Source organism: Emys orbicularis, chromosome 7 (assembly GCF_028017835.1).
Source record: "Emys orbicularis isolate rEmyOrb1 chromosome 7, rEmyOrb1.hap1, whole genome shotgun sequence".
NCBI lineage: Eukaryota > Metazoa > Chordata > Testudines > Emydidae > Emys > Emys orbicularis.
Window position 1 is genome coordinate 102,098,233 of NC_088689.1, and position 20,981 is coordinate 102,119,213.

General features: G+C 55.1%; 1 protein-coding gene across 2 annotated transcripts; it reads left to right on the forward strand.

Moving 5' to 3' along the window:
• Positions 1 to 73: 73 nt before the first annotated feature.
• RAB1B (RAB1B, member RAS oncogene family) lies at positions 74 to 20,044 on the forward strand. Of its 2 annotated transcripts, none has more exons than XM_065408670.1 (6): positions 74 to 270; positions 14,891 to 14,963; positions 16,056 to 16,151; positions 16,403 to 16,498; positions 17,394 to 17,525; positions 18,365 to 20,044. In XM_065408670.1, the coding sequence occupies exons 1-6, from the start codon at positions 74 to 76 to the stop codon at positions 18,557 to 18,559; spliced, it is 789 nt and encodes a 262-aa protein (XP_065264742.1). In that variant the 3' UTR covers positions 18,560 to 20,044. The 2 variants fall into 2 exon arrangements, with proteins under 2 accessions (XP_065264742.1, XP_065264741.1); XM_065408669.1 differs by having other exon boundaries at positions 228 to 324.
• The last annotated feature ends 937 nt before the right edge of the window (positions 20,045 to 20,981 follow it).

A 20,981-nucleotide genomic window follows, 5' to 3' on the forward strand; every position in this document is an offset into this window, starting at 1 on the left:
GCGCCTGCGCACGGGACAAGCAGTGTCTGCACGTAGAGCGTGTGAAGACTGGGCACGAGGAACTACGCATCCCATGAAGTCATGCGCTCTCCGCACATGTGCACTTCCCGCAGGTCGGACGGCCGCAGGGGAAGGGGCGTGGCCAAACGTGAGCGGGAGACTACATATCCCATGGTGCCGGAGGCAGGACACCGAAGCTGCGTACAAGCGGAGCCGCCCCTGGGGTGGGGGGAGGAGGACTAAGGGGGAGCTGCAGGCCGCCGCCATCTTGTGAGTGAGGAGGAGCCGAAATCACCGCGGGGGCGCCGCCATGAACCCCGAGTAGTGAGTGCGCGGGGAGGGGCGGGACCGGGACCCCCGTGCCTCAGGCGGACCGAAGCCAGTCGGGGCCGCCCCCTCACCCCGGCTAGGCCCCAATCCCAGAGCGCTCCCCACAGCCCCCGCTGGGCCCTGAGCCGCCCTCGCCGGGGCCTTACAGCCCCGTGGCCCCGCCCCTGCTGCCTTTCCGGGACCGCGGGGCGTCTCCTGCCGCCGCCCCCTGGTGTCCCCCGGCCAGGGTCCGGGACCCCCCGCTTCCCCTCCCCCGGCCGGCCCCTGGAGCTGCCCCGCCTCACGTGCCGGTCAGTTCCCCTCGCCAGCGTCCCTGGGCCCCCCGCTCCCGCCCTTCGCGTCGGCCCCTCCCTGGGGCGGCTGAGGGGTCTCGGGGACGAGACTCTGCTCCAGGGGAGAGCAGCCCTGGTCCTGCGGGGCTGGGTCCCTCTGCCCCGGCGCCCGCCCTGTCACTGGGTGTCTGATCCTTGCGCCTGGTGTGATGGGGGGGGCTCAGTTCCTCTGTACAGCGGGAGCTGAGGCAGCAGGGGAGTGGGGGTGGTTTGTACCAGTCTAGCTGTTCTGGAACGGTGCCCAGTGTGGGCGAGGTTATTCCAGGCTAAAGCTCCCCACTCCTCCTTACTGCCCAGGGGTCGCTGTATGGGTGTAAAGCACCTGTATAGCAGGGGAACTCCATCCACACTAGGGCCTTGCATTGCATTAACTAGACTGGTGGCATTAAAGCAGAGTGAGGCTTGAACGACTGGCCCAGGGTCAGCCAGGGAGTCTGGCGAAGCTGAACCCAGGTCTCCCATGTCCAGGCCAATACCCTAACAACTACACCAGCTGTTCTCTCAAGGGCAATGGGTTTTCAGTCTCTGTGTTCAGGCCGATTCAGGCCTTGGCAGAGGTGGCCAGCAAGGGGCTGGTTAGTGCCCACTGGGATGTGGGACAGGTGATATAGATGGTATGACCTGGGGTGAGACCACCCCCTCCCCAGTTTGTTTTAGGGGGATGGGCCACCAAACAGGCATAAGATGAGAACAGCTTTCTGCCATGGGGGCTGGATGGAGCTAGTGGCTTGCAGGGGAAGGCCCCAGGTTCCACTCCCAGAGCCAAACAGGACCCCTTACAAACTCTGTTACATTTCAGTGCAATTCTGTTGGGCTTGAGCCTTCCCCCATGAGGTGATGGCTCTATAGGGCAGCATCTTGGCAGATTCAAGTGGACCCAGTCCTAATTATCCTGGCTGCTTGTCAGTAGTACAGGGAAAGAGTCAAGTTGATGTGAATCTCAGGCCTGCTTTGAATCCTTCTCCACTGAAGCTTCCACAGCAAGGGATGTGGAGTGCCCTTCCTGCTAGACTGACCTGGCACTGACTGAAATGGGAAGTGCTCTGACTGCTTCCAGAGTGTGTATGTGACTGCAGCTCTGGGGCACTTGAGGGAGCTCGGATGTGGCTCCGGAGAGGCCATCCCTTAGGTGGGCACACAGGGAAGCTGCATTCTAGCTGGCTATAGGCAGGACGGGGCAGAAGACCTCATCCAAATTGCCTGCTTGTTGGAGGGAGAAGGTGAAGGCAATGGCAACCTGGCTGGCTCTGGGGTTAGACAATGCCCTGATCAGAGCAGCTAGGCATTTGGCCTCTCTGAGCAGCCAGTTAGTGTCGATGACAGGTGGCTTTGTGGAGCGTGAAGCTTTCTGGAAAAGGAAATGCACATCAGGCTGGCGGCATTCCCTGTTGAGCTGCTGGGGGGCAAACTAGACCCCCCCACTTCTCAAGTGGCGCTGGCTGCCTTTCTGAATGGAGCTGTCCACCCACTTTTCATAGCAGCTTGTCAGAGCCATGATCTGGCACTGACAGGCAGCTCCTGTGATTCTGCCTTTCAGATGAGACTTAGCATAGGTCCTGTCCTCTTGGAGCCCAATGCCCTTTCTCTTCCCAGCCCTTCTTGGGGCCATTTCATTTTACTTGCTTTTAAATCCCTCTCCCTGAGTTTCAAATGGATACAGGATTCTGTTCTTGCTAGTATCTCTGTTGGCTGTTAAACAGCTATTGTCTCCCACCCCAGAAGTGGCTGCTTTACAATGGTGGGTGAAGTGATGTCTGAAATGCATGGAGATGGCTATGATGTGAAAGGCACCGGGAACCTGGGAACTGCAGAAGTGGGGGTTGGGGACAATCTCAAACTGAACCAGCACTGTTTTTGCTGAATTTTTGATCCATGTGGGTGCATTCTCTTGGCTAGCTAGTCATGCTCCCCCACTGAAGTCTAGGGTGGGGACCGCCCCAAAGCATCTATGTTGAATGCATGTTGAATCAAAGGGAAAGTGACAGCATGAGTCAGGGCTTCCTGTCCCCTCCCCACCAGCAAAACACACTCATTAGGAAATGGTACTCATGTTGCCTGCTGCCAGCTGGACTTGATTGTGTCGCCAGGCTAGCTGGGGTAATGAGGGGTGATGCAGCCGGCATATTGGGCTACCTCAGCCCATTGGTGTGAGGTGACAGATGTAACAATTCTCCAATGCCGGAAGCACATACATGCTCCATAATTCATTGTGCCGATTCCTACGGGAGCCCCTGGAAGTATCATGGGGATGGTGCAAAGGATTCTAGGGCTGTTTGGAGCAGAAACACTTGTGAGAGGCAAGGAGCATGCTGGATACCCCCTGGTGCAGAGACATCAAGTAATCATGGAAGGTGGTGTTGTCTCCTTGCAGCAGCATCAAGCTGGTGGTGATGAGAGGTTTGTTCAGAAGCACCCAATGGCTGTGGCAACTATCTCCAGTGCAGTGGTGACAGTGGGTGTCTGCTCATTCCTGCCTGTGTTGTGCAGGCAACTAAGAAGTGTTGTACTGACAGCATGATGGCTGTAAGAGACAGGGTGGGGACTGGGGTGGGATCTGAGGAAGAAGGAGTCGTGATAGTTGCTGAAGAACTCTGGTTGGGACTGACCTGGAGTCTCTTCCCTTTATGACAATGCTGATGCTCTGGGGGGCAACTGGGCTACAAGATTCAGTTTTGGCTACCTCTGTGCCTGAGCAATGCTGGGGGCAGTTAGGCACTCGCACTACATGGTCACCACTGACTGTTGACTGGGTATTGACTTGAGAACTCCCAGAGCCTGGCTTCTGGGGATGATGAAGGGCTACATATATGTGGCTGGACCAAACACTTGGTGCTTTAAAAAGCTTGGTCGATATTGTTCCTGTATTGAAGAGGGGGAAACAGTTGTGCCAGTAACATCTGTGCCTGAGGCTAGAACCCAGGAGTCCTGAGTGCTAGTGCCTGAGCCTTACCTATTGCTCTGTATTGTCTTAGAGGATTGTAAATTGCCCTGTATCTGAAGGCTGGGATGATCAGCAAAGGGAAGCATTGTCAAGGGGGATGCAAGGGGGCAGATAAATAAAGCTGGGGGAAGCAAGAGCTTTATATTGGGGAAACCCTTCCTAACAGTGGGTCTCTGGAGCAAGGAATCTCCTCCCAAGGGCAGCAGTGGCACCCCAGTACTGAGCCAAGCTATAAGAAGCCATTTTGCATGGGCTGGATGAGGTAATGGACTCTTCCTGTCACAAACTCCAGCTCTACACAACAATAGCAGTCAGTCCCTGTGCTCTTGTGAAAGCAGTGTCATCTCGGCACATGTGGAGGGGTCTGGAGAGCAGAGTGCTGGGAGAATGACTCCCCCACTTAACTCCTGCTGGGTTTCTTCCACACTATCTTTTAAGCCACCCTCTCCCCAAAGAACAAAAGAGCTTCCCAAAGCCTTATCCCAGCTGTTGGACTCAGCTGTATAAAGCTTCCATTCTGGCTGGGTGTGAGTATTCATCCCATATAAACTGTCCTATGGGACAGTGCTGCATGTGGATCCCAGCTAGGGCAGGGTGGCCCTTGGTCCTGTGGCGTTTCAACATCCCAGCAGTTGGGGCTTCCTCCTCTGCTCTGGGACCTGTGTGGTCTGAGCTCTCATGGTGATTGTCCTCTCCCAGACATATCCCCCTAAGCAGCACCCTTTGTTTGGGAGGAAAGTGTACCCACCAGCTCCAGTCTGTGGATCTTTGCCAGTCCTGGTCACTGTGGCCTTCAGTAGTCTCTCAGCCCACCCCCTGTCCTGCTATTACCAAGCAGAGCAAAGCGCCCCCTGCCTGTACCCCATGCTGGTGTTGGCGCTGGAACTCTCCTGGCTTGCCTGTTGGGCAGAATCAGCTAGGTTCCAATGAGCAGGGTGAGCTCCTGCTGCCTGCACAGGGCTGAGAGGAGGCATTGAAGATGGAGGGGTTGCCTGGGGACACTTGAAGGCAGTAGTGGGTGTTGTGTGATGAGAGCAGGATTTGGCTTGCAGTAGCTGAGGAGCAGGGCAGAACTGTTGTATCCGTTTAGATGGAAAATATGGGCCAAAGATGTTAACATAACCCAGTCACTCTCCAACCTTAAACAGTGGTCTGGATTAGGCATACAGAGACCTCAGCCTGCTTAGTACCATGGTGTAAACACAATCCCCATTCTTTAAGCCTTCTATTACAAATACAGAAAAAAAGAAAAACAGTTAATACTTTACATTTCAAAGGCTTTTAAATACTTTCATTTTAACAGCATCCCTTGTTCTTTTTAGCTGTAGAGTTTTAGAACACACAGCCTCTTGTTTACATGGTATTAAAGATGGTAATAACTGTCCTTTTGTGGGAAAGAAAAGTCAGTAGAGATGGGCTAGGGCTGTTGCTGTTAAAACCTGATCCTGGTTCTGAGAAGACCAAACAAGACAAACACACAAGAGGAGAGAAGAACAGCAAGTTAGAAAATGCAGCTCTGTCTCAGGTTGACTTTCACTTGCAGCTTCAGTGCTGTAGAAACACAGGCACAGCACATGGTCTTATTAGCCACTCAAAGACCTGGCAAACTTGTACCAGCATCCAGCTGTCCAAGGCATTGCGTTTAGCTGCCTCTTTCTGGTCACAGGCTTACAGCAGTGTTGCAGAATATACAGTCTTGGCCAGCTGAGACACTTATTAAACAGAGGACAAATGGAGAAGAATAAAGTAGGAAAGGAAAAGGACATATGGAGTGGGGAGGGAGGGCTTAAAGTCACACATTCCTGTTGGTATTTGAGATTCAGTTGAAGCGGTGGAGGTGGCAATGTTTGAGTCCCCTTCTCTGGCCCATTCCGATCAGGACATCTTTCAGATTAGGATGAAGGTCAGAAGACCCCACAGACAGTGGGGATGACAGCCAGGATGGTGAAGCTTGCTCATTTCCCTTCTAGCACGTTAGTCAGCCAACATCATGGTAGCCTCCTCCAGCTTTTCCCCCCCAAAGGGAGTGATGGGTGGAATAGCCTATTCCTTCATTACTTTGTCCATCAAATACTGTAGGCCTAAGTTCTGACACCAGTTTTGGTTCACTGATTTCCATCTTACTACTATCTTGTTTACCAGGGAATGATCTCAACACTGTTTTAGTTATATCAGACTGAGTTAGTCCAACTGAAGAGGTGTACTTCGTCTCTTTTGCACCTCTTCCCATCAACGTTTGTTATAGGCTGTTGTGGTGGTCTGTGAACTCACTTTTCACAGCTGAGCTCACAAGTAGAGTAAATTTGTAGGCCAGTTGTTACAACAGAACCCAGCTTGACATGGATCTGAGGAGCTTGCTGCCCTAGTGGAGTGGGTGGGGGTGTAGTTTTGAGGTAAGCCTGGGAGCCTGTCCCAGCTGACAGGTGCTGCAGAAGAGAAGGCTCTGGGGGCTGCAGGGAGAGGCAGGGAAGCAGTGGTGCAGCAAATCTCTGCCTGCAGAGATGCTGCCCAGGTTCTGTTAGCTCTGCTCATAAATAACTCTGCTCCTGCCAACGTATTGGTGAGGTATATGGAGGGGGAGCTGTCCTTGCTGCCCCCAGCTAGTGGAGATGGCGGGGCAGGGCACCAGCTCTCCCCAAATCAGCTGGAACAATCTGTCGTCAAGAAAGGGGTGGGTGTTGTGCTGTCACAGCAGCTCATATGTGGCTGGCTTCCCTAGTACCTGTTATCAAAGGATCCTGCAGTCCTCACACTGCCAAGGGGAATTAACCCCTTTCTACAGGTGGGGAAACTGAGGCACAGAGGTGAGGCCCCTGCCCACAATCATGCAGTGTTGGTGGAAGAGCTAGGAATAGAACCCATGGCTTCTGTTAACCACTGAACTACTCTCTCTCTCTCCCCCCCCCCCCCCCCCCCCCCCCCCCCCCGAGACAGGCAGAGAGTACTGATTTCCTGCCCACTGCCCTCCAGAGCTGGGGATAAAACCAAAGCATTCTGGCTCCCAGCTTTTTTGATTAAACATCTGTTCCTGCATCCTGTATGTCTGACCTTCCTGAGTCAGCTGTGAAGTATGGGCCTTCAATCTGGGATTGGGGAACAAACTACTTCCATGCAGCAGGCACCACTTCTCTCTTCTCACAGTCCCTGTGCAGGGGGCTGTGGGAAGCAGCAGAGAGGAGTTGTCAGGGGCCTCACCCATTGGGCCCTCATGCAGTTCCATACAGCCCTGGAGACCTGTCACTCTTATCTGTACAGCATGTGGGCAGAGGCTATCAGATAGCTGGGAGGGCTGGAAGTCAGGATTTTTGGGTTCTAGCCCCAGCTCTAGCACTAACTCATCAAGTGGCTGTGGTCAAGTCGCTTCCATCTCTAGACTTTTATTGCCCAGATTTAAAAATGAGGAAACAGCTTCATGGGATGTTGAAGCTTGGCATGTGAACTGCTTAGCACCCCTTCATTGACAGTGCAGTGAAACCCTGTGGCACAGGTTTGAATCCAGCACAGGTCAGTCACAAGCAAAACCAGTTCCCTCTTGCAGCTTCTATATAAAATGCACTGGTGGGTCTGAGGGTCTGTCAGCACTACAGGGTTAATTTGAGCTACCTACTCTGGAGTTGGCCTCCAAGTGCAAGTGGCCACCCTGCCTGAAAATAACACTGGAGCTGCTGTGGCCATGCTGGTACTGTGCTCCCTTGTGTTTGGTGCTAAGACTTCTTGGGGCGTATCCCATGGTTCTGAGTGCTGGAATCAGCTGAGCTGTTCTGAGTTCTTCTCTAGTGAATTGTGGGGAAACTGGTCTGTCCTTTCTGGGCAGGAGCGGGAAGGAGACCCAGGGAATGGAGGCATTGGAGGACTCACGGCACTCCAGTAGAACTAGCCTGCACCCATGCTGCAGGATGGTTAAGTTAGCAGCTGCTGAGTTGTGCTCACATGAGCTGTAGCCTATGCCCCTACAAGCCAGCCAGCTCAAGTTGAAACCACCACCATACTTGAGGGAAGGGGTTTTTGTGTGAACAGGGCTTGAGTTTGTAACTGCATTTGCCTTGGAAGCCAACTTAACTCTGTGGTCAAGTGGAGCCCTCAGCACAGCTCGCGCTGTCAGAGGCTTCCACTTATAAAATCCTCCTGCTCCTGGCAGTGACCAGACTTGGTGCTGGCAGTGAGCCACTTTCTATGTGTTTACACTCTCTTCCTACATGGGCCTTGCTGCAGGCACTGCACCAGGAAAGCTGCATCAGTTGAACACAGTGGTTCTCAAACTTCATTGCACCGTGACCGCCTTCTGACAAGAAAAATTACTACGTCACCCCAGGTCAGGGGAGGAGAGGTGGAGCCTAAGCCCTGCTGCCCTGGCTGAAGCCTCTAGGCTCCGGCTTCAGCCCCAGGCCCCAGCAAATCTAACACTGGCCCTGGTGACACCATTAAAATGTGGTCCCAACCCAGAGTTTGAGAACTGCTGTTTTTGTTTAGCCAGTGCAAACCCCTTTGTAGGCTATCTGGTACTTGTGTCACACAGTAGGCCAGAGTAGCTGGGGAGAAGGGACCACAATCTATGAATCTTTATTTTGAGAGTAGTTTATATTAATCTAGCTTCAGATGATGCCTCGTGACTGAAGCTAAACTTAAGATTCAGAGTTAAGGCCAAAAGGGACAATTACATCTTCTAGTCTGTTTCTCTTGTATATCACAGGCCAGAGAGGGTCACCCAGTGACCCCTGTATTAAGTCCAATTTGGGTTTGGCAAAAGTATCTTCCAGAAAAGCATCCAGTCTGGATTTGAAACCACCACAGGGTGGAGAATCCACCACTTCCTTTAGCTTAAAAAAAACGGGTGCCTTATTTCTAGGCTTTGCAGGATTTGATTTTAATCTAGAACTGTCAGTAAATGTCTTTCAGCTGACACACTGAAATTGACAGATCAGTTGATGTGACTGCAGGGACTGGGTCGTGTGTGTGGAGCCTTCTGCATCCCTGCTGTCACGGGAATGAGTGAGCTAGTCTGTGTCAGCAGAGCTCTGCTTCCTAAGGGCCAGCATCACCCGATCTCTGCAGGTGCAAAGTCTGGGGAGGCTGCAGCGCTCCTAGCCCAATGGAACAGAGACCCTCCTCCAGGACTGCAAGGAGGACGACATGCCCCCAGGTCTGCGGGGAGGCCACCCCCTGCTGAACAACTGCCTGGGATGGCTCCCATGCTCCTGACTAGTGAATGAGTGAGCGGGATTGGTGATGCCCAGTCCCTGCAGGCACAAGGTATGGGAGTTGTTCCTGGTCACAGAAGAGCCCACCCCAGGCAGGAGCCATTCAGCAGTAGGGTGGCCTCCCCCACACCTGGGCATGAGGATGCCTTAAAGCCCTGGCCAGTGGTGTCTGCTGTGCCCCACCAGGACCCCAGCCTTCCTCACATCTTGTGCCTGCAGGGATTGGGTGTCATGAGCCAGGAGTGTGGGAGCTGTGTCTGGGCGGGAGCTGTTTAGCAGTGGGATGGCCTCCCACACAACCAGGGGCTTCTGCTCTGCTGGGCCAGGACTGCAGCCTCCTCAATATTGTGTCTCTGGGCCGCAGAGGAAAACCCCTGCAGCCCTGCCGTCAGCACTGGACTAACCCAACCCCTGCAACTGTGGGGGAAAGAGTTAAAAATAGAAGAAAAATCTTAAATTGGGAAAATAAAATAAAAATTGATTTCTGCCAAGCCTGCTTATTTCCAGTTTCAATTTACCTGGCTTTAACTTCCAGCAGTTTAACAAGCCACTCTAAGGCCAAATGTCTGTAGTAGGATTTGCACCAGTTTGTGGCCTAGGAGCCCTGGATATGGACCCTGTTGTGCCAGGTGCTGTACAAACAGAGCATTGGTCTGACTGGTATAAGTTTCTCATGTGGCTGAGGCTTTGAGTCTGGAGACCATAAACTCCAGTTTACCAGCAGCTCTTCTGAGCAGTCATTCCCTGGATCTTGCTCTCTATCCTGTTGCCAGCACCAGCGCTTCGGGGCTCACGTTTTTATCAATTGCTCTCTAATAAGAGTGGGTTGTGTTGTGAGGAGTAATGGGCCTTGATAGCCCAGCTTGGGTACTTGCAAGAGCCTGAGGCTTGACAAGGGCTGGTGTTAATTAGGCCTTGTGGTGAGTTGTGGGGGTGGCTGTCTCTGCAGAGCTCGGTGTGTATCCAGGGCTACCCTAGGCTGGCTCTTAATGAGCCTTTAGAAAAGGCTTGTACTGTATGCCATGTAAAGCAGGGGTTGAATGTTGCAGGTGTGCCCGACAGCCATCTAGCACTCACCCCTGGAGAGGCTGCATCCGCACCAGGCGGGTGGGGTGAGAGCCAAGTCTAGTTCTGGGTGTGCGGAGCCTTGTTGTGTGTTTCTACCACTCATGGGGTGGTTACAGCATGGATTCAAACTATAGCTGTGTAATGCAGCAGCACTGAAAAGTGGGGCTGGGCAGGGTCACTGCTTGGATAGGAGACCTCCATGGAAAACCTAGGCTGCCACCTGGGGTAGTGGTGATTCTGTAGGTGGTGCTTTCCCTCTGAGCTGGCACTGAATCTAGTGTCCTAGTGCTGAGCTCTAATAAAGGGTGCTACTGGGCTCCACAGGGGGTGCTCTCCCCCTATGCTGGAGGTGCTGAGAGGGGATGCCCTTTCTTCAGATGTTGACGGCCTGGTAGCTACTCGTTTTCCCCACAGTTCCCCCAAGTAGTAGCTATAATGCAATTGAGTCTGATTATCCTTCACTTCTGCTTGCACTGTCATGCAACACTGAGCATGGGCCAGGGCTCCTGTGTAAACAGCTTGCCACAAGTAATAGGTCGTCCTGCACCCTGCTTTGGGGCAAAGTATGCTATTGCTCTGTGTAGCTGCTTTGCTGTCAGGATGTAGTGCTTACACACCAGGCTTTGCGATTGTGCTGAGCTGTGTTGCTGCTCAGAGCCTCAGCTTGGCTGGCCAGAGAGTTAGGCAGAGGTGGGCCTGTACTTGGGATAGGTGCTACCATGTCACTGGTGTTGCATGGTAAAACGGTCTGTGCAGAGGCCTCTCAGTTCAGTTCCTCCTGGCTTGTGGTGTGGGTGGAAAGCACATGAAGGGCCCTGCTATTACTGGTGGTAAGCTGTGCTGGGCAGTTAGTGGTTGTAAAGGGCTGAACGTTACCCTAGGGCACGTTATCCCAGGGCACGTTATCCTTCTCGGTGATAAATCAGACCCTCTCTACGGACGACAGCTATTCTGCCTGAAACTGCGCTGACATCCAGGGTGGACATTCGGATGGAATTGAATGGAGGGCTGGGAGCCAAGACTCCACAGTTCTTTCCCCAGCTCTGGGAAGGAAGTGTGATCTAGTGGCTAAAGCAGCCCAAGGCACAGAATGGGGGGCTCTTACTATATCATCTCATCTAAGATTTGGGGGGAGAACCCAGGAGTCCTAGCCCTCTTCTGTGACCACTAGACCCACATTGTGTGACTACCTCAGTGCTCTGCAGCTTCTAATTTCCAGAGCCTTCTGAACTCTTGGATGACATGGAAGTCTGCTCTGGCTTTGTAATCCCTATTAAGGCCCCTGTGTGTTGGAGCAGGGGACAGTCTGTCCCAGGGCTTGGTCTCTGGCTGGGAGTGGTTCAGGCTGCCCTAAATGTATCATGATACTCTTCTGTTCAGGGATTTACTGCCAGTACCCCCAGCTGCAGTGCTGGGAAGCAGTGAATCTCCAGCTGGAGCTGGTTGGGGCTAAGCTGCCTTTTTGTTAATGTCCAGCCACTCAGCCTGTCTGCCCATGAGGTCTGAAGTCAGGCTGGCCATTGCAACCCCTTCTTGGCCACCCCTGTGTCATTGTCACCATGTGGGAAGTTCTGCTGCCTTGGGTCTCAGTGGTTGAGGGTGAATTGCTGCTGTGCTGGGTCACATCCTTCCTGTGCAGAGAGGGATGGGTGGTGCCAGCTTCATTGCACATGGCATTGCCATGGCAATGTATTGAGTGATGGATTACCCTCACAGTGACTGGGATTGGGCTGTTCTGTACAAATGGGTCTCTTCCCTTGCTGTGGCTGTGCTCACTGGCTCAATATGGTGAGGGGTTGAAGCTGTTCTGGGTGGTGGGTGACAGAACAACCTATAACACTCCCAGAGGGGAAGGCTGAAGTAGGGAATGGTCGGCTCACTCGCTCCTCAGAGATCAGACCTAGAGGCCTTGATCTATTTGCCTCCCCCCCCCCCCCCCCCCAAAGGGCGTTTTAAAAACAGGCTGGCAATTTCCAGACCCCTCACTGCTGGGAGACCTTCCCTGATTGCCCGCCTGGCTCTAGCTGTCCCTCTCCTTAGGGTCACCACTGAAGTGAATTTAGCAACCTTGCAAGGCCAGGGTAGGAGCCCAGCTCCCTAGGATGGGCAGGGCTGAAGCTGCCTTGCCCCAAAGCACCTGTGTTCTATAGAAACCCAGCCCTAGAGGGCAGCTCAGCTTTGCACTATGGTGCACAGTCTGTGCAGGACTCTTACGAAAGGCCCTCTTCCTTCCCCCTCCCTGGAGTTGTGACACTGCTGTTTGGGATCTCTGCTTTGCTGCAGCTTCCCCAGAGCTGGGTGAGCATTTTGCTTATGAGGGCAAGGGGCTGGCCATAACCAAGTGGGATCCTAAAACTTTAAATACCCAGGTCTCTGCTCAAGAGGTTTGAGAACAGCCCCAGCGCTCAGTGTCAACCCACAGAGCTGCAGTGTGGTCTGGGGTGACTCCTCCAATCCCAGCAGAGCCAACAGCACCAGCAGATATGTGGAGGCTCCCACATAGCTGTGTGGAGATCTAAAACCTGACTTAAAAGCAGGCTTTTGCCTGGTCAAAAATTCTAAATCCTTGTGCTGTGGCTGCATTTCAGGGACTGTGTGAAGGCCTTTAGGCTTGGCCTTGCTGAAAGGCCCTAGATCAGGGGTAGGCAACCTTTCAGAAGTGGTGTGCCGAGTCTTCATTTATTCACTTTAATTTAAGGTTTTGCGTGCCAGTAATACATGTTAACGTTTTTTAGAAGGTGTCTCTGTAAGTCTATATTATATAACTAAACTATTGTTGTATGTAAAGTAAACAAGGTTTTCAAAATGTTTAAGAAGCTTCATTTAAAATTAAATTAAAATGCTGATCTTACGCCGCCAGCCTGCTCAGCCTGCTGGGTGTGGGGGTGGGTTCAGGGCAGAGGGCTGGGTGTTGGGGGGGGTTCAGGGCAGAGGGCTGGGGGGGGACTCGAGGTCAGGGCAGAGGGCTGGGGGTGTGTGGAGGTGCAGGGCACAAGGCTGGGTGTGGGGGGGGTTCAGGGCAGAGGGCTGGGGGGGGACTCGAGGTCAGGGCAGAGGGCTGGGGGGGTGTGGAGGTGCAGGGCACAAGGCTGGGTGTGGGGGGGGTTCAGGGCAGAGGGCTGTGGAGGTGCAGGGCACAAGGTGGGGTGTTCAGGGCAGACGGCTGGGTGGGGGGGGGGGACCTCGAGGTCAGGGCTGGGAGAGGTGTGGGGGGTTCAGGGTAGAAGGCTGGGTGTGTGGGGGGGGACTTGAGGTCAGGGCAGAGGGCGGGGGTGTGTGTGGAGGTGCAGGGCACAAGGCTGGGTGTGGGGGGGGTTCAGGGCAGAGGGCTGGGGGGGGACTCGAGGTCAGGGCAGAGGGCTGGGGGGGTGTGGAGGTGCAGGGCACAAGGCTGGGTGTGGGGGGGGGGGGTTCAGGGCAGAGGGCTGGGGGGGGACTCGAGGTCAGGGCAGAGGGCTGTGGAGGTGCAGGGCACAAGGTGGGGTGTTCAGGGCAGACGGCTGGGTGTGGGGGGGGACCTCGAGGTCAGGGCTGGGAGAGGTGTGGGGGGTTCAGGGTAGAAGGCTGGGTGTGTGGGGGGGGACTTGAGGTCAGGGCAGAGGGCGGGGGTGTGTGTGGAGGTGCAGGGCACAAGGCTGGGTGTTGGGGAGCAACTCAAGGTCAGGGCAGAGGGCTGGGGTGTGTGTGTGTGGGGGGGGTACAGGGCAGAAGGCTGGGGTGCTCGGCTTGTGGGGGTGCTCCCAGCCCCCTGCCCTGAGTGGCTCATGGCAGGGGGCTGGAAGGGATATGCCCTATTCCATCCCCTTCCCCAAGGCCCATCCCTACCTCTCTCTGCCTGCTCTACGGAGCAGCGAGCCACTCGGCTCTGCTCCGCTCCCCTTCGCAAGGGCCATCGCTGGGGGGGGGGGGGAGAGGAGGAGGGGGGGCTGGAATGCACCATGCTGTGGGAAGAAGCGGGGGGTGGGGGGGAAGCTTGGCTGCCGCAGGACCAAGCTTCTGCCTCCTGCCCCCGCAGGGGAGAGTGGTGGGCGGGGGGGCTGAGTGGGGCTGGGGGCCAGGACCCCCTCCACCGCTCTCCCCTGCAGGGGCAGGAGGCAGAAACTTGGTCCTGCAGCAGCCAAGCTTCCCCCCCCCCCCCCCCCGCTTCTTCCCACAGCGTGGTGCATTCCGGCCCCTCCGCCGCCTCCTCTCACTGGGCAGGCAGCGTGCCACTCAAAATTGGCTCGCGTGCCGTAGGTTGCCGACCCCTGCCCTAGATGTAGGGATGACTGGGTGATCAGAACAGGCCTTTATGGACTCCAGCTCTGAATGGCTTTGTTTGTTCCCAGATTCTTAATGTTTCCAGGGTTTGTTAATGCTTTAGTTTCTGAGATCCCCTGAGCCCCCAACAAGATCTATCTTGAGGGTCCTGTAGAGAGTTTGTCCCCACTCATGAGGCAGTCTAAGTACCAAAACCAAGCACTCCATGCTATTCTCCCTGCTCCCCTGCATTTCTGACCTCCACCATGGGCTGCACCCTGGAAAGTGGACCTCTCAAAGTTTGGGAGGGTGATCCTGCTCTGTAAGATACTGCCATTGTAGGCAAGTCCTATTAAACTAATCTGAATGTATAGTGTGCACTGATCCAAAGCTAGGGAGAGGGTTGGAGTTCAGACTCCTGGCTTTTATTCTCCACTCTGGGAGGGGAGTGAGCTCTAGTGCTTAAAGCAGGAGGGCCAGGAGCCATAATTTAGCATCTGATGTTCCCTGTTGTCTCTCGGGAACGTTGTGGGTGGTAGGGAGCAGAGTCCTGACTGCCCGGATCTGACTAAGGATCCCTGTATAAAGAGCCCCCATGCCCTACTCCAAAGTTGTTTGCCAGCACATACACTTTCCCCACTACATGTACTCCAAGCCCTCTAGTCTTCTTCCACTGGGAACACTCCCTGGTCTGAGCAGGGGAGACGTCTCTAGTTATCCACACTACTAGAAAAGTCAGGAACTGTTCTGTTTCCCTCATTCTCCATCTGTGTTTGTTTCAGCGATTACCTGTTCAAGCTGCTGCTGATTGGAGACTCTGGTGTGGGGAAGTCCTGCCTCCTGCTGCGATTTGCTGTGAGTGTCCCTGCCTTGTGCAGAGCCCCTCATGATCCAGTGGGCAGCTATCTAGCCATATGGTGACAGGCTGGCCACATCTGTTCCAGCGCTGTTGCAGTGAGGCTGTGGTGTCTGAGATGTGGCTACTCAGGTCTCATCACCCTGGGGCATATTTTATGAAAACTCAAACCATCGTACAGTGACCTAGTCAAATTTGCAAGCTAAAGACATTTAGTCCTGTCAGTGTTTGGCTAGGAGACCTCCACACTGCAGAGAACAGCAGAGATGGAATAGGGTGCCCTCTTCCCACAGTCTGACCCCAGTATCATGCTGGGCAGGAGAGTGCTGAACCGCGGGGAGGGCTCAGTAGGGATCTCTGTGCCCTTGTAGTCAGTGTTGTCCCAGTGCAATGCTTGAGGACATTGCTACTGGAGGTGCTGCCTTTTGCAAAAGACTTAAAACTGGGTTCCTGACTCTTTGGGTTCAGTCAAGACCTGTGACACTGTCCCAAGAGGCTCCGTAATCACTCTGGTGCCCTGGTCAGTTTCCATCTTGAGTGATTATATTTGGCCTCCTGTAACTCCACATCTGGTTACAGGCTTCACTTCCTGTCCTAAACTTGCACATTATCACTGTGCTGCTTTAATGGTCCCCATATGCCACCCCAGAGGTGGCTGCATATAGTCTTATCTGTCCATAAAGCACTTTGGGGTAGGAGTATCAAGCATTACAGGGCAGCTGAATGGCTGGTGCTGCATGTCCTTTGGCAATGGGCGGGTACCAAGGAGTTGTCTTGCTAGAATGACAGTTGATTAAAATAGGCTTTTTAAACTGCAGAACCTTCCTGGAAGCTAAGCAGCTCCTGACCAGGATCTCCAAAGCACTTACTAAAAGCCCCTTATTTAAAGGAATCCCAAACCCTCCTCTCTGCTCAGCACTGGGCTGGCATCTGTTCACCTTTGAGTGGTGGCTGTTAATGTCTTAGGAGTGTTTAGATCCAGGCCACTGGGCATCAGGGCTTTTTGCCCCACCACTAGAATTGGGTGATGAAGAAGGTTATGAGCACAGACCCCAGCTGTCCTAGTAATCACCTCATTCTGCACCCTCCAGGATGACACCTACACAGAGAGCTACATCAGCACCATTGGGGTGGACTTCAAAATCCGGACCATTGAGCTGGACGGCAAAACCATCAAACTACAGATCGTGAGTATCTGGCCCCTGACCACAGTGCCGCTGCATTGACCTCCGGGGACTGGCTCTGGAGGGCAGGGAATGGTATACAGGCCTTTCCCTTCTGAGGGTGCCAGCTCCTATCCTACACCAGGGTGGGGGACTGGCTGGCTGGCTGAGGAGTGTGGGGAATGGAATATGGGGGTTTCCCCTCTAGGGGGTGCTGTCTGTCTCTGGAAGAGGATAAATGCAAGATCCAACCCCTCCCCTCCCTTCTCTTGCAGTGGGATACCGCTGGTCAGGAGCGGTTCCGGACCATCACCTCCAGCTACTACAGGGGGGCGCATGGCATCATTGTGGTGTATGATGTAACAGATCAGGTAATGCTGCCGCAAGTACTCTGGCCCTGCAAGTCCTCAGACTGCTCCCTCACCTCCCTGCATCCAGGGCCCCTCCAGGTTCAGGCAACGGGCCTCCTGCTGGGCACCTAGGGAGCCAGGACCCCCCTGGGTTCTGTCCTGGTTCCAGGACTAGAGCAGTGCTGTAAGAATGCCTCACTGTTGATAGCCAGACCCTGCCTGCTGGGTGGCAGCAGTGGAGACTGCCCAGTCTCCACTGCTGAGTTGTGGTGGGTGTGTGGGGTTGTTGGGGAAGAGAGTGGTCCTGATCACTATTCCCAAGTGACCATCCATACCTACATCCTTTGTGCTGGGCACTGCCCCTTCCTGGGCCAATGGAGCGTTGCATTCCTTCTGCATCTGCCCCAGGCATTGCTGATGCAGGTGTCACAGACCGCTATGGCAGCAGCTACTCTGCTCTGTGCCAGCAGCTGGCGTACCCATGACTGGCCCACAGAGCAGGTTGCAAAGCCAGGCCCAGGGGGCTGCGCTGCCTTCATTTCCATATTCACCTTGAAGATGGGGAATTGGGCAGTTTCTGAAGATGGCAAGGCTGGCAGCAGCTGCCTGGAGTAGGTGGGAAGGACATCAAGGTAACCGCATCTAAGGACAGCTGCTGAACGTGGGAAGGGCTGTACTGGTAGAGCAAGCACTGGGAGCAGGACTCCTGGGTTCTGTCCCCAGCTGAGCTACCAACTCACTGTGACCCTTGTGCCAGTTGCTTCCCCGTCTCCATTTCCTGCCTATGAAATGGAGGTGCACCCTTGCTGAGGGGTGCTGGGGACCTGCTCCCCACTGTGTGGGCGCTCTGAGCTGTTGCTGTAAGCGTGCTGGCAGGGTGGCTGGGGTCCAACTGAGCCCACGTTCCCTGTTGCAGGAGTCCTACAGCAACGTGAAGCAGTGGCTGCAGGAGATCGAGCGCTATGCCAGCGAGAACGTCAACAAGTTGCTGGTGGGCAACAAGTGCGACCTCACCACGAAGAAAGTGGTGGACTACACCACTGCCAAGGTGAGCAGGGCACAGCAAGCCCCTCTGATGCTTGTCGATAGCACTCCCCCTTCTGTCTCTGGCAGATGCAGACAGGCAGCAACTCTCAGGTGGGGCCCTATTAACTGAGTGGCTGTCCCTACTGCAGCGTGTTCCTGCAGTACCAGGAAGCCCCACCAAGGGGCAGCACGTGTCCTATCAGCTGCTTCCTCCCCTTCATGCCTGGCTGTAGCTCAGGAGAAGGGCTTGCTATTTGCCAACAGTAGGGCCGATCTCCGGGGCTGTGCTGGTTGCCTCCATCCCCACTGCCAGCCATGGGCTCAGGCTCCTGGCCACCTGTCTGGCTGGAGGACACTAGATGAGTGCACAGGTGTCTGGGGACAGAACTAGGAGTGATGGGGTGAAATAGGCTAAATTTCTGGGACGTAGCAGTCTGCCCTGTGGCACCAAGGAGCTGTGGATGTGGTTAGGATCTCCAACCCATCATCCAGAACTCCTGGGTTCTATTGCTGGCTCTGGGAGGAAAGTCAGGTTTAGTTAGAGCAGGGGCCTCTGGATTCTTTTTCCAGCTCTGCCACTCGCTTGCTGTGTCCCTTTTGGTAAGTCACTTCCCTGCGGTGTGCCTTGGTTTCCCCATCTACAAAGGGGGGCTATGGCTGACCAGACCTACTGCTTGGGAGCTAGGGGTCTGAATGGTGAATATCTGGCTGGGGCAGTGCTGAGACCCCTCTCCCCAAGGGGGTGAGGGCCCTCCTGGGTAGGTGACTCTTGGTGATGGGGACAGCCCTGCCCCTATTGGGCCACAGACAGGAGAGGCCTTGCCAGCCTGTAACCCTTTCTCCTCCCCTGCCTTTGCTTAGGAATTTGCAGACTCCTTGGGCATCCCCTTCTTGGAGACCAGCGCCAAAAACGCCACCAACGTGGAGCAGTCATTCATGACCATGGCCGCTGAGATCAAGAAGCGCATGGGCCCCGGTGCCACCACTGGTGGGGACAGACCCAACCTCAGAATCGACAGCACTCCAGTCAAACCAGCGGGCGGAGGCTGCTGCTGAGGCCCAGGACTGAGGGGTGGGGAGGGGAGGGGACCGTCCAACCCAGTGCTGTCCAGCACCCTCCTCCTGTGGAGTAGCAACTTTCCCGGATGATACCGTGCAGGGGGACGGGACCTCTCTGGTGGGGTGGTGGTTTGGGTTCTCTGCCTGTGTTAATTACTTCCCTTGTTGAGTGTGTGGTGGGGACAGACCTGCAAGGTGTGCTCTCCCACCCATGAGAACTTCCCTCTATGCAGCCTCTTGCCTTGGTCCTTGGTGCCCGATGGCTGGCAGGATTTCTGGCTCCTTCTCGTGGGTTCTCTGCTGCTCCCCTCCCCTTCCTGCTGGGTGCAAGGGGCTGCCCCCATCTCAACCCTCAGCCTCTGCTCTTCTGCCTGCAGCCCCCTTCTCTCCAGTTCCAGGTGTGGGGGTCTCGGTTGGTGACAGGCTCACCCTCTATCTCTTCCTGGGAAGGCTCCTTCCGGTTAAGCTTGAGCCAAGGCAGGCTGGAGCAGTTCTGCTGCCTGGTACCTGGTTTCCATGGGGCAGTTGCTTGTCATTAGCAAAATAATGGAGGTAGGGGCATAGGCCCCTCTGAACTGCTCAAGCTACTCACCACTGGGTTGTGCCCCCTGCCTCCACTCGGGGTCTATGTTGTCCTGACTCCATGTCTTTTTCATTCCTCTTGCTCCCAGCAGCACAGAGACTTCTGTTTAATCCCCTCTCTGCTGCAACTTGGGGTCCTCTTTCCTCCCACTGCCTTGCTCTAGTTCAATATTTATACCCCTGCTGCAGACCCTCCCACAGTGACGCAGAGTGGCTGTGACGCAGGGCTGGCCCAGGAACGGTGAGCGGAGCCTGATGCCGCCACTCCACCTCCGTCCCTTAGCTTCCTCACCTTGCCCTTCTGAGGCTGTCTCCCAGTGCTCCCCAGCCACATGGGGCAGGCAGCTGTCCCTGGGCCACCCCATACCAGGCCCACTGAATGTATTCAGGGTAGCACGGACAGTCAGGGGCCTTAGAACTGATCAGAGGCCCATGGGCTGCTTGTCCATCCCCTTCCCCAGGGCTCTTCCGGGCTTGGGAGCTCCCAGCACCTCAGCCCTCAGGGGGCTAATGCACTGAGCAGCTGTCCTGCTTCCCTCCAGCTGGGAAGCTCTTGCACTTTCTGTGGGGCAAGTGCATGGGGGCTGCCCTCTACTGCTCAGCTCCCCTCTGCAGCGTCAGCCCTTCCCATCATGACCAACCCCCAGCCCTGGCAAGAAGGGGAAGCCGGGGGCCTGAGTGCATATCCCTTTGCTGTGCCCAGCCCCCCACCCCCACTGTCTGGTCTGGCCATGGCCCTGTTTAGGGTAGTGGGAGGAGCCGGCTGGATGGTTCATTTGTTGGCTTTTTTTTTTTCCACTAGTGACACTATTTAAAAAAAAAAATGGAACAAAAAAATCCCAAAATAAAGGTGAGTGCCTCTGCGGGGAGGCTCCCGCAGCCTGCACCCTTCTTCCTGTGAGCAGGCCTGCTGGGGTGTGCACTGCTGGAAAGGGGGGAGGCACATGGACTGGGCCAGATGCCCCCTCCCCTCTGGATCAGGCAGCCCTGGTACAATGCAGGCACTGTCCAGCCCCCTGCCTAGGGTCCCCCAGCTAGACTGAGCTGAGCTGGGCACCTTCTGGCTTCCTGCCCCCAGTCAGTTGGGCAGGCGTTGTATTGTTAGCGCACACGCACACCCCCCAGCCCCGCACTCCCTTTCCTGGCTGTGTACCTGCTATTCTTGCTCCCTGGGGCTGCCCGGAGCTGAGCTCACCTGCCTGTGGCTGCCATGGAGCACGGCAGTGTCCTTGTGCTGAGAACTCCCCTGCCATTTTGGAAGACTCCAAGCTGGAGGAGAGGGAGACTGCATCCCCTTGACCCAGCTTTGGGTTCAATTTTAGAGCAGGGCAGGTGTACAGCTGCCAAGGGGGTTGGAGCAAAATCCCAATCCTGGGCTAGACTGTTGCAGTAGCAGGAGTGCTGGCCTGTTGCACCCAGCTACAGAGCTGGGGATGTGTTGGGGCAGCTATCTTCCCCCCAGCAGTGGGGCAGCATCTTGCATGCTGGCTAGGGATGACTCAGGTACCTGTAATTCTTTCACTGCCATGTGTGGCCCACTGTGGTGTTGGCTTGGACCACAATCTCTGCGCCAAGCAGCGTAAGTAGGATGCCTGTGCTGTCTGCCCTTGAGGGGTGGTGAGGCCCTGGCATATCTCCCCTCCCCTGCTTGCCTTGCTCCTGCTGGCTGCTTAACTGTATCACACTGATCTCACCTTAGTTTGTGTGTGGTAAGCTTGCTGGAGACCCTGGCAGGTTCTTTGATGCCATGGGCAGGGGGGACAGTGTACAACCCTCACCTAAAGGAAATCCCTCATCTCCCCTAACACTGAGACCCAGTCCTGCCCTTGATTGCTGT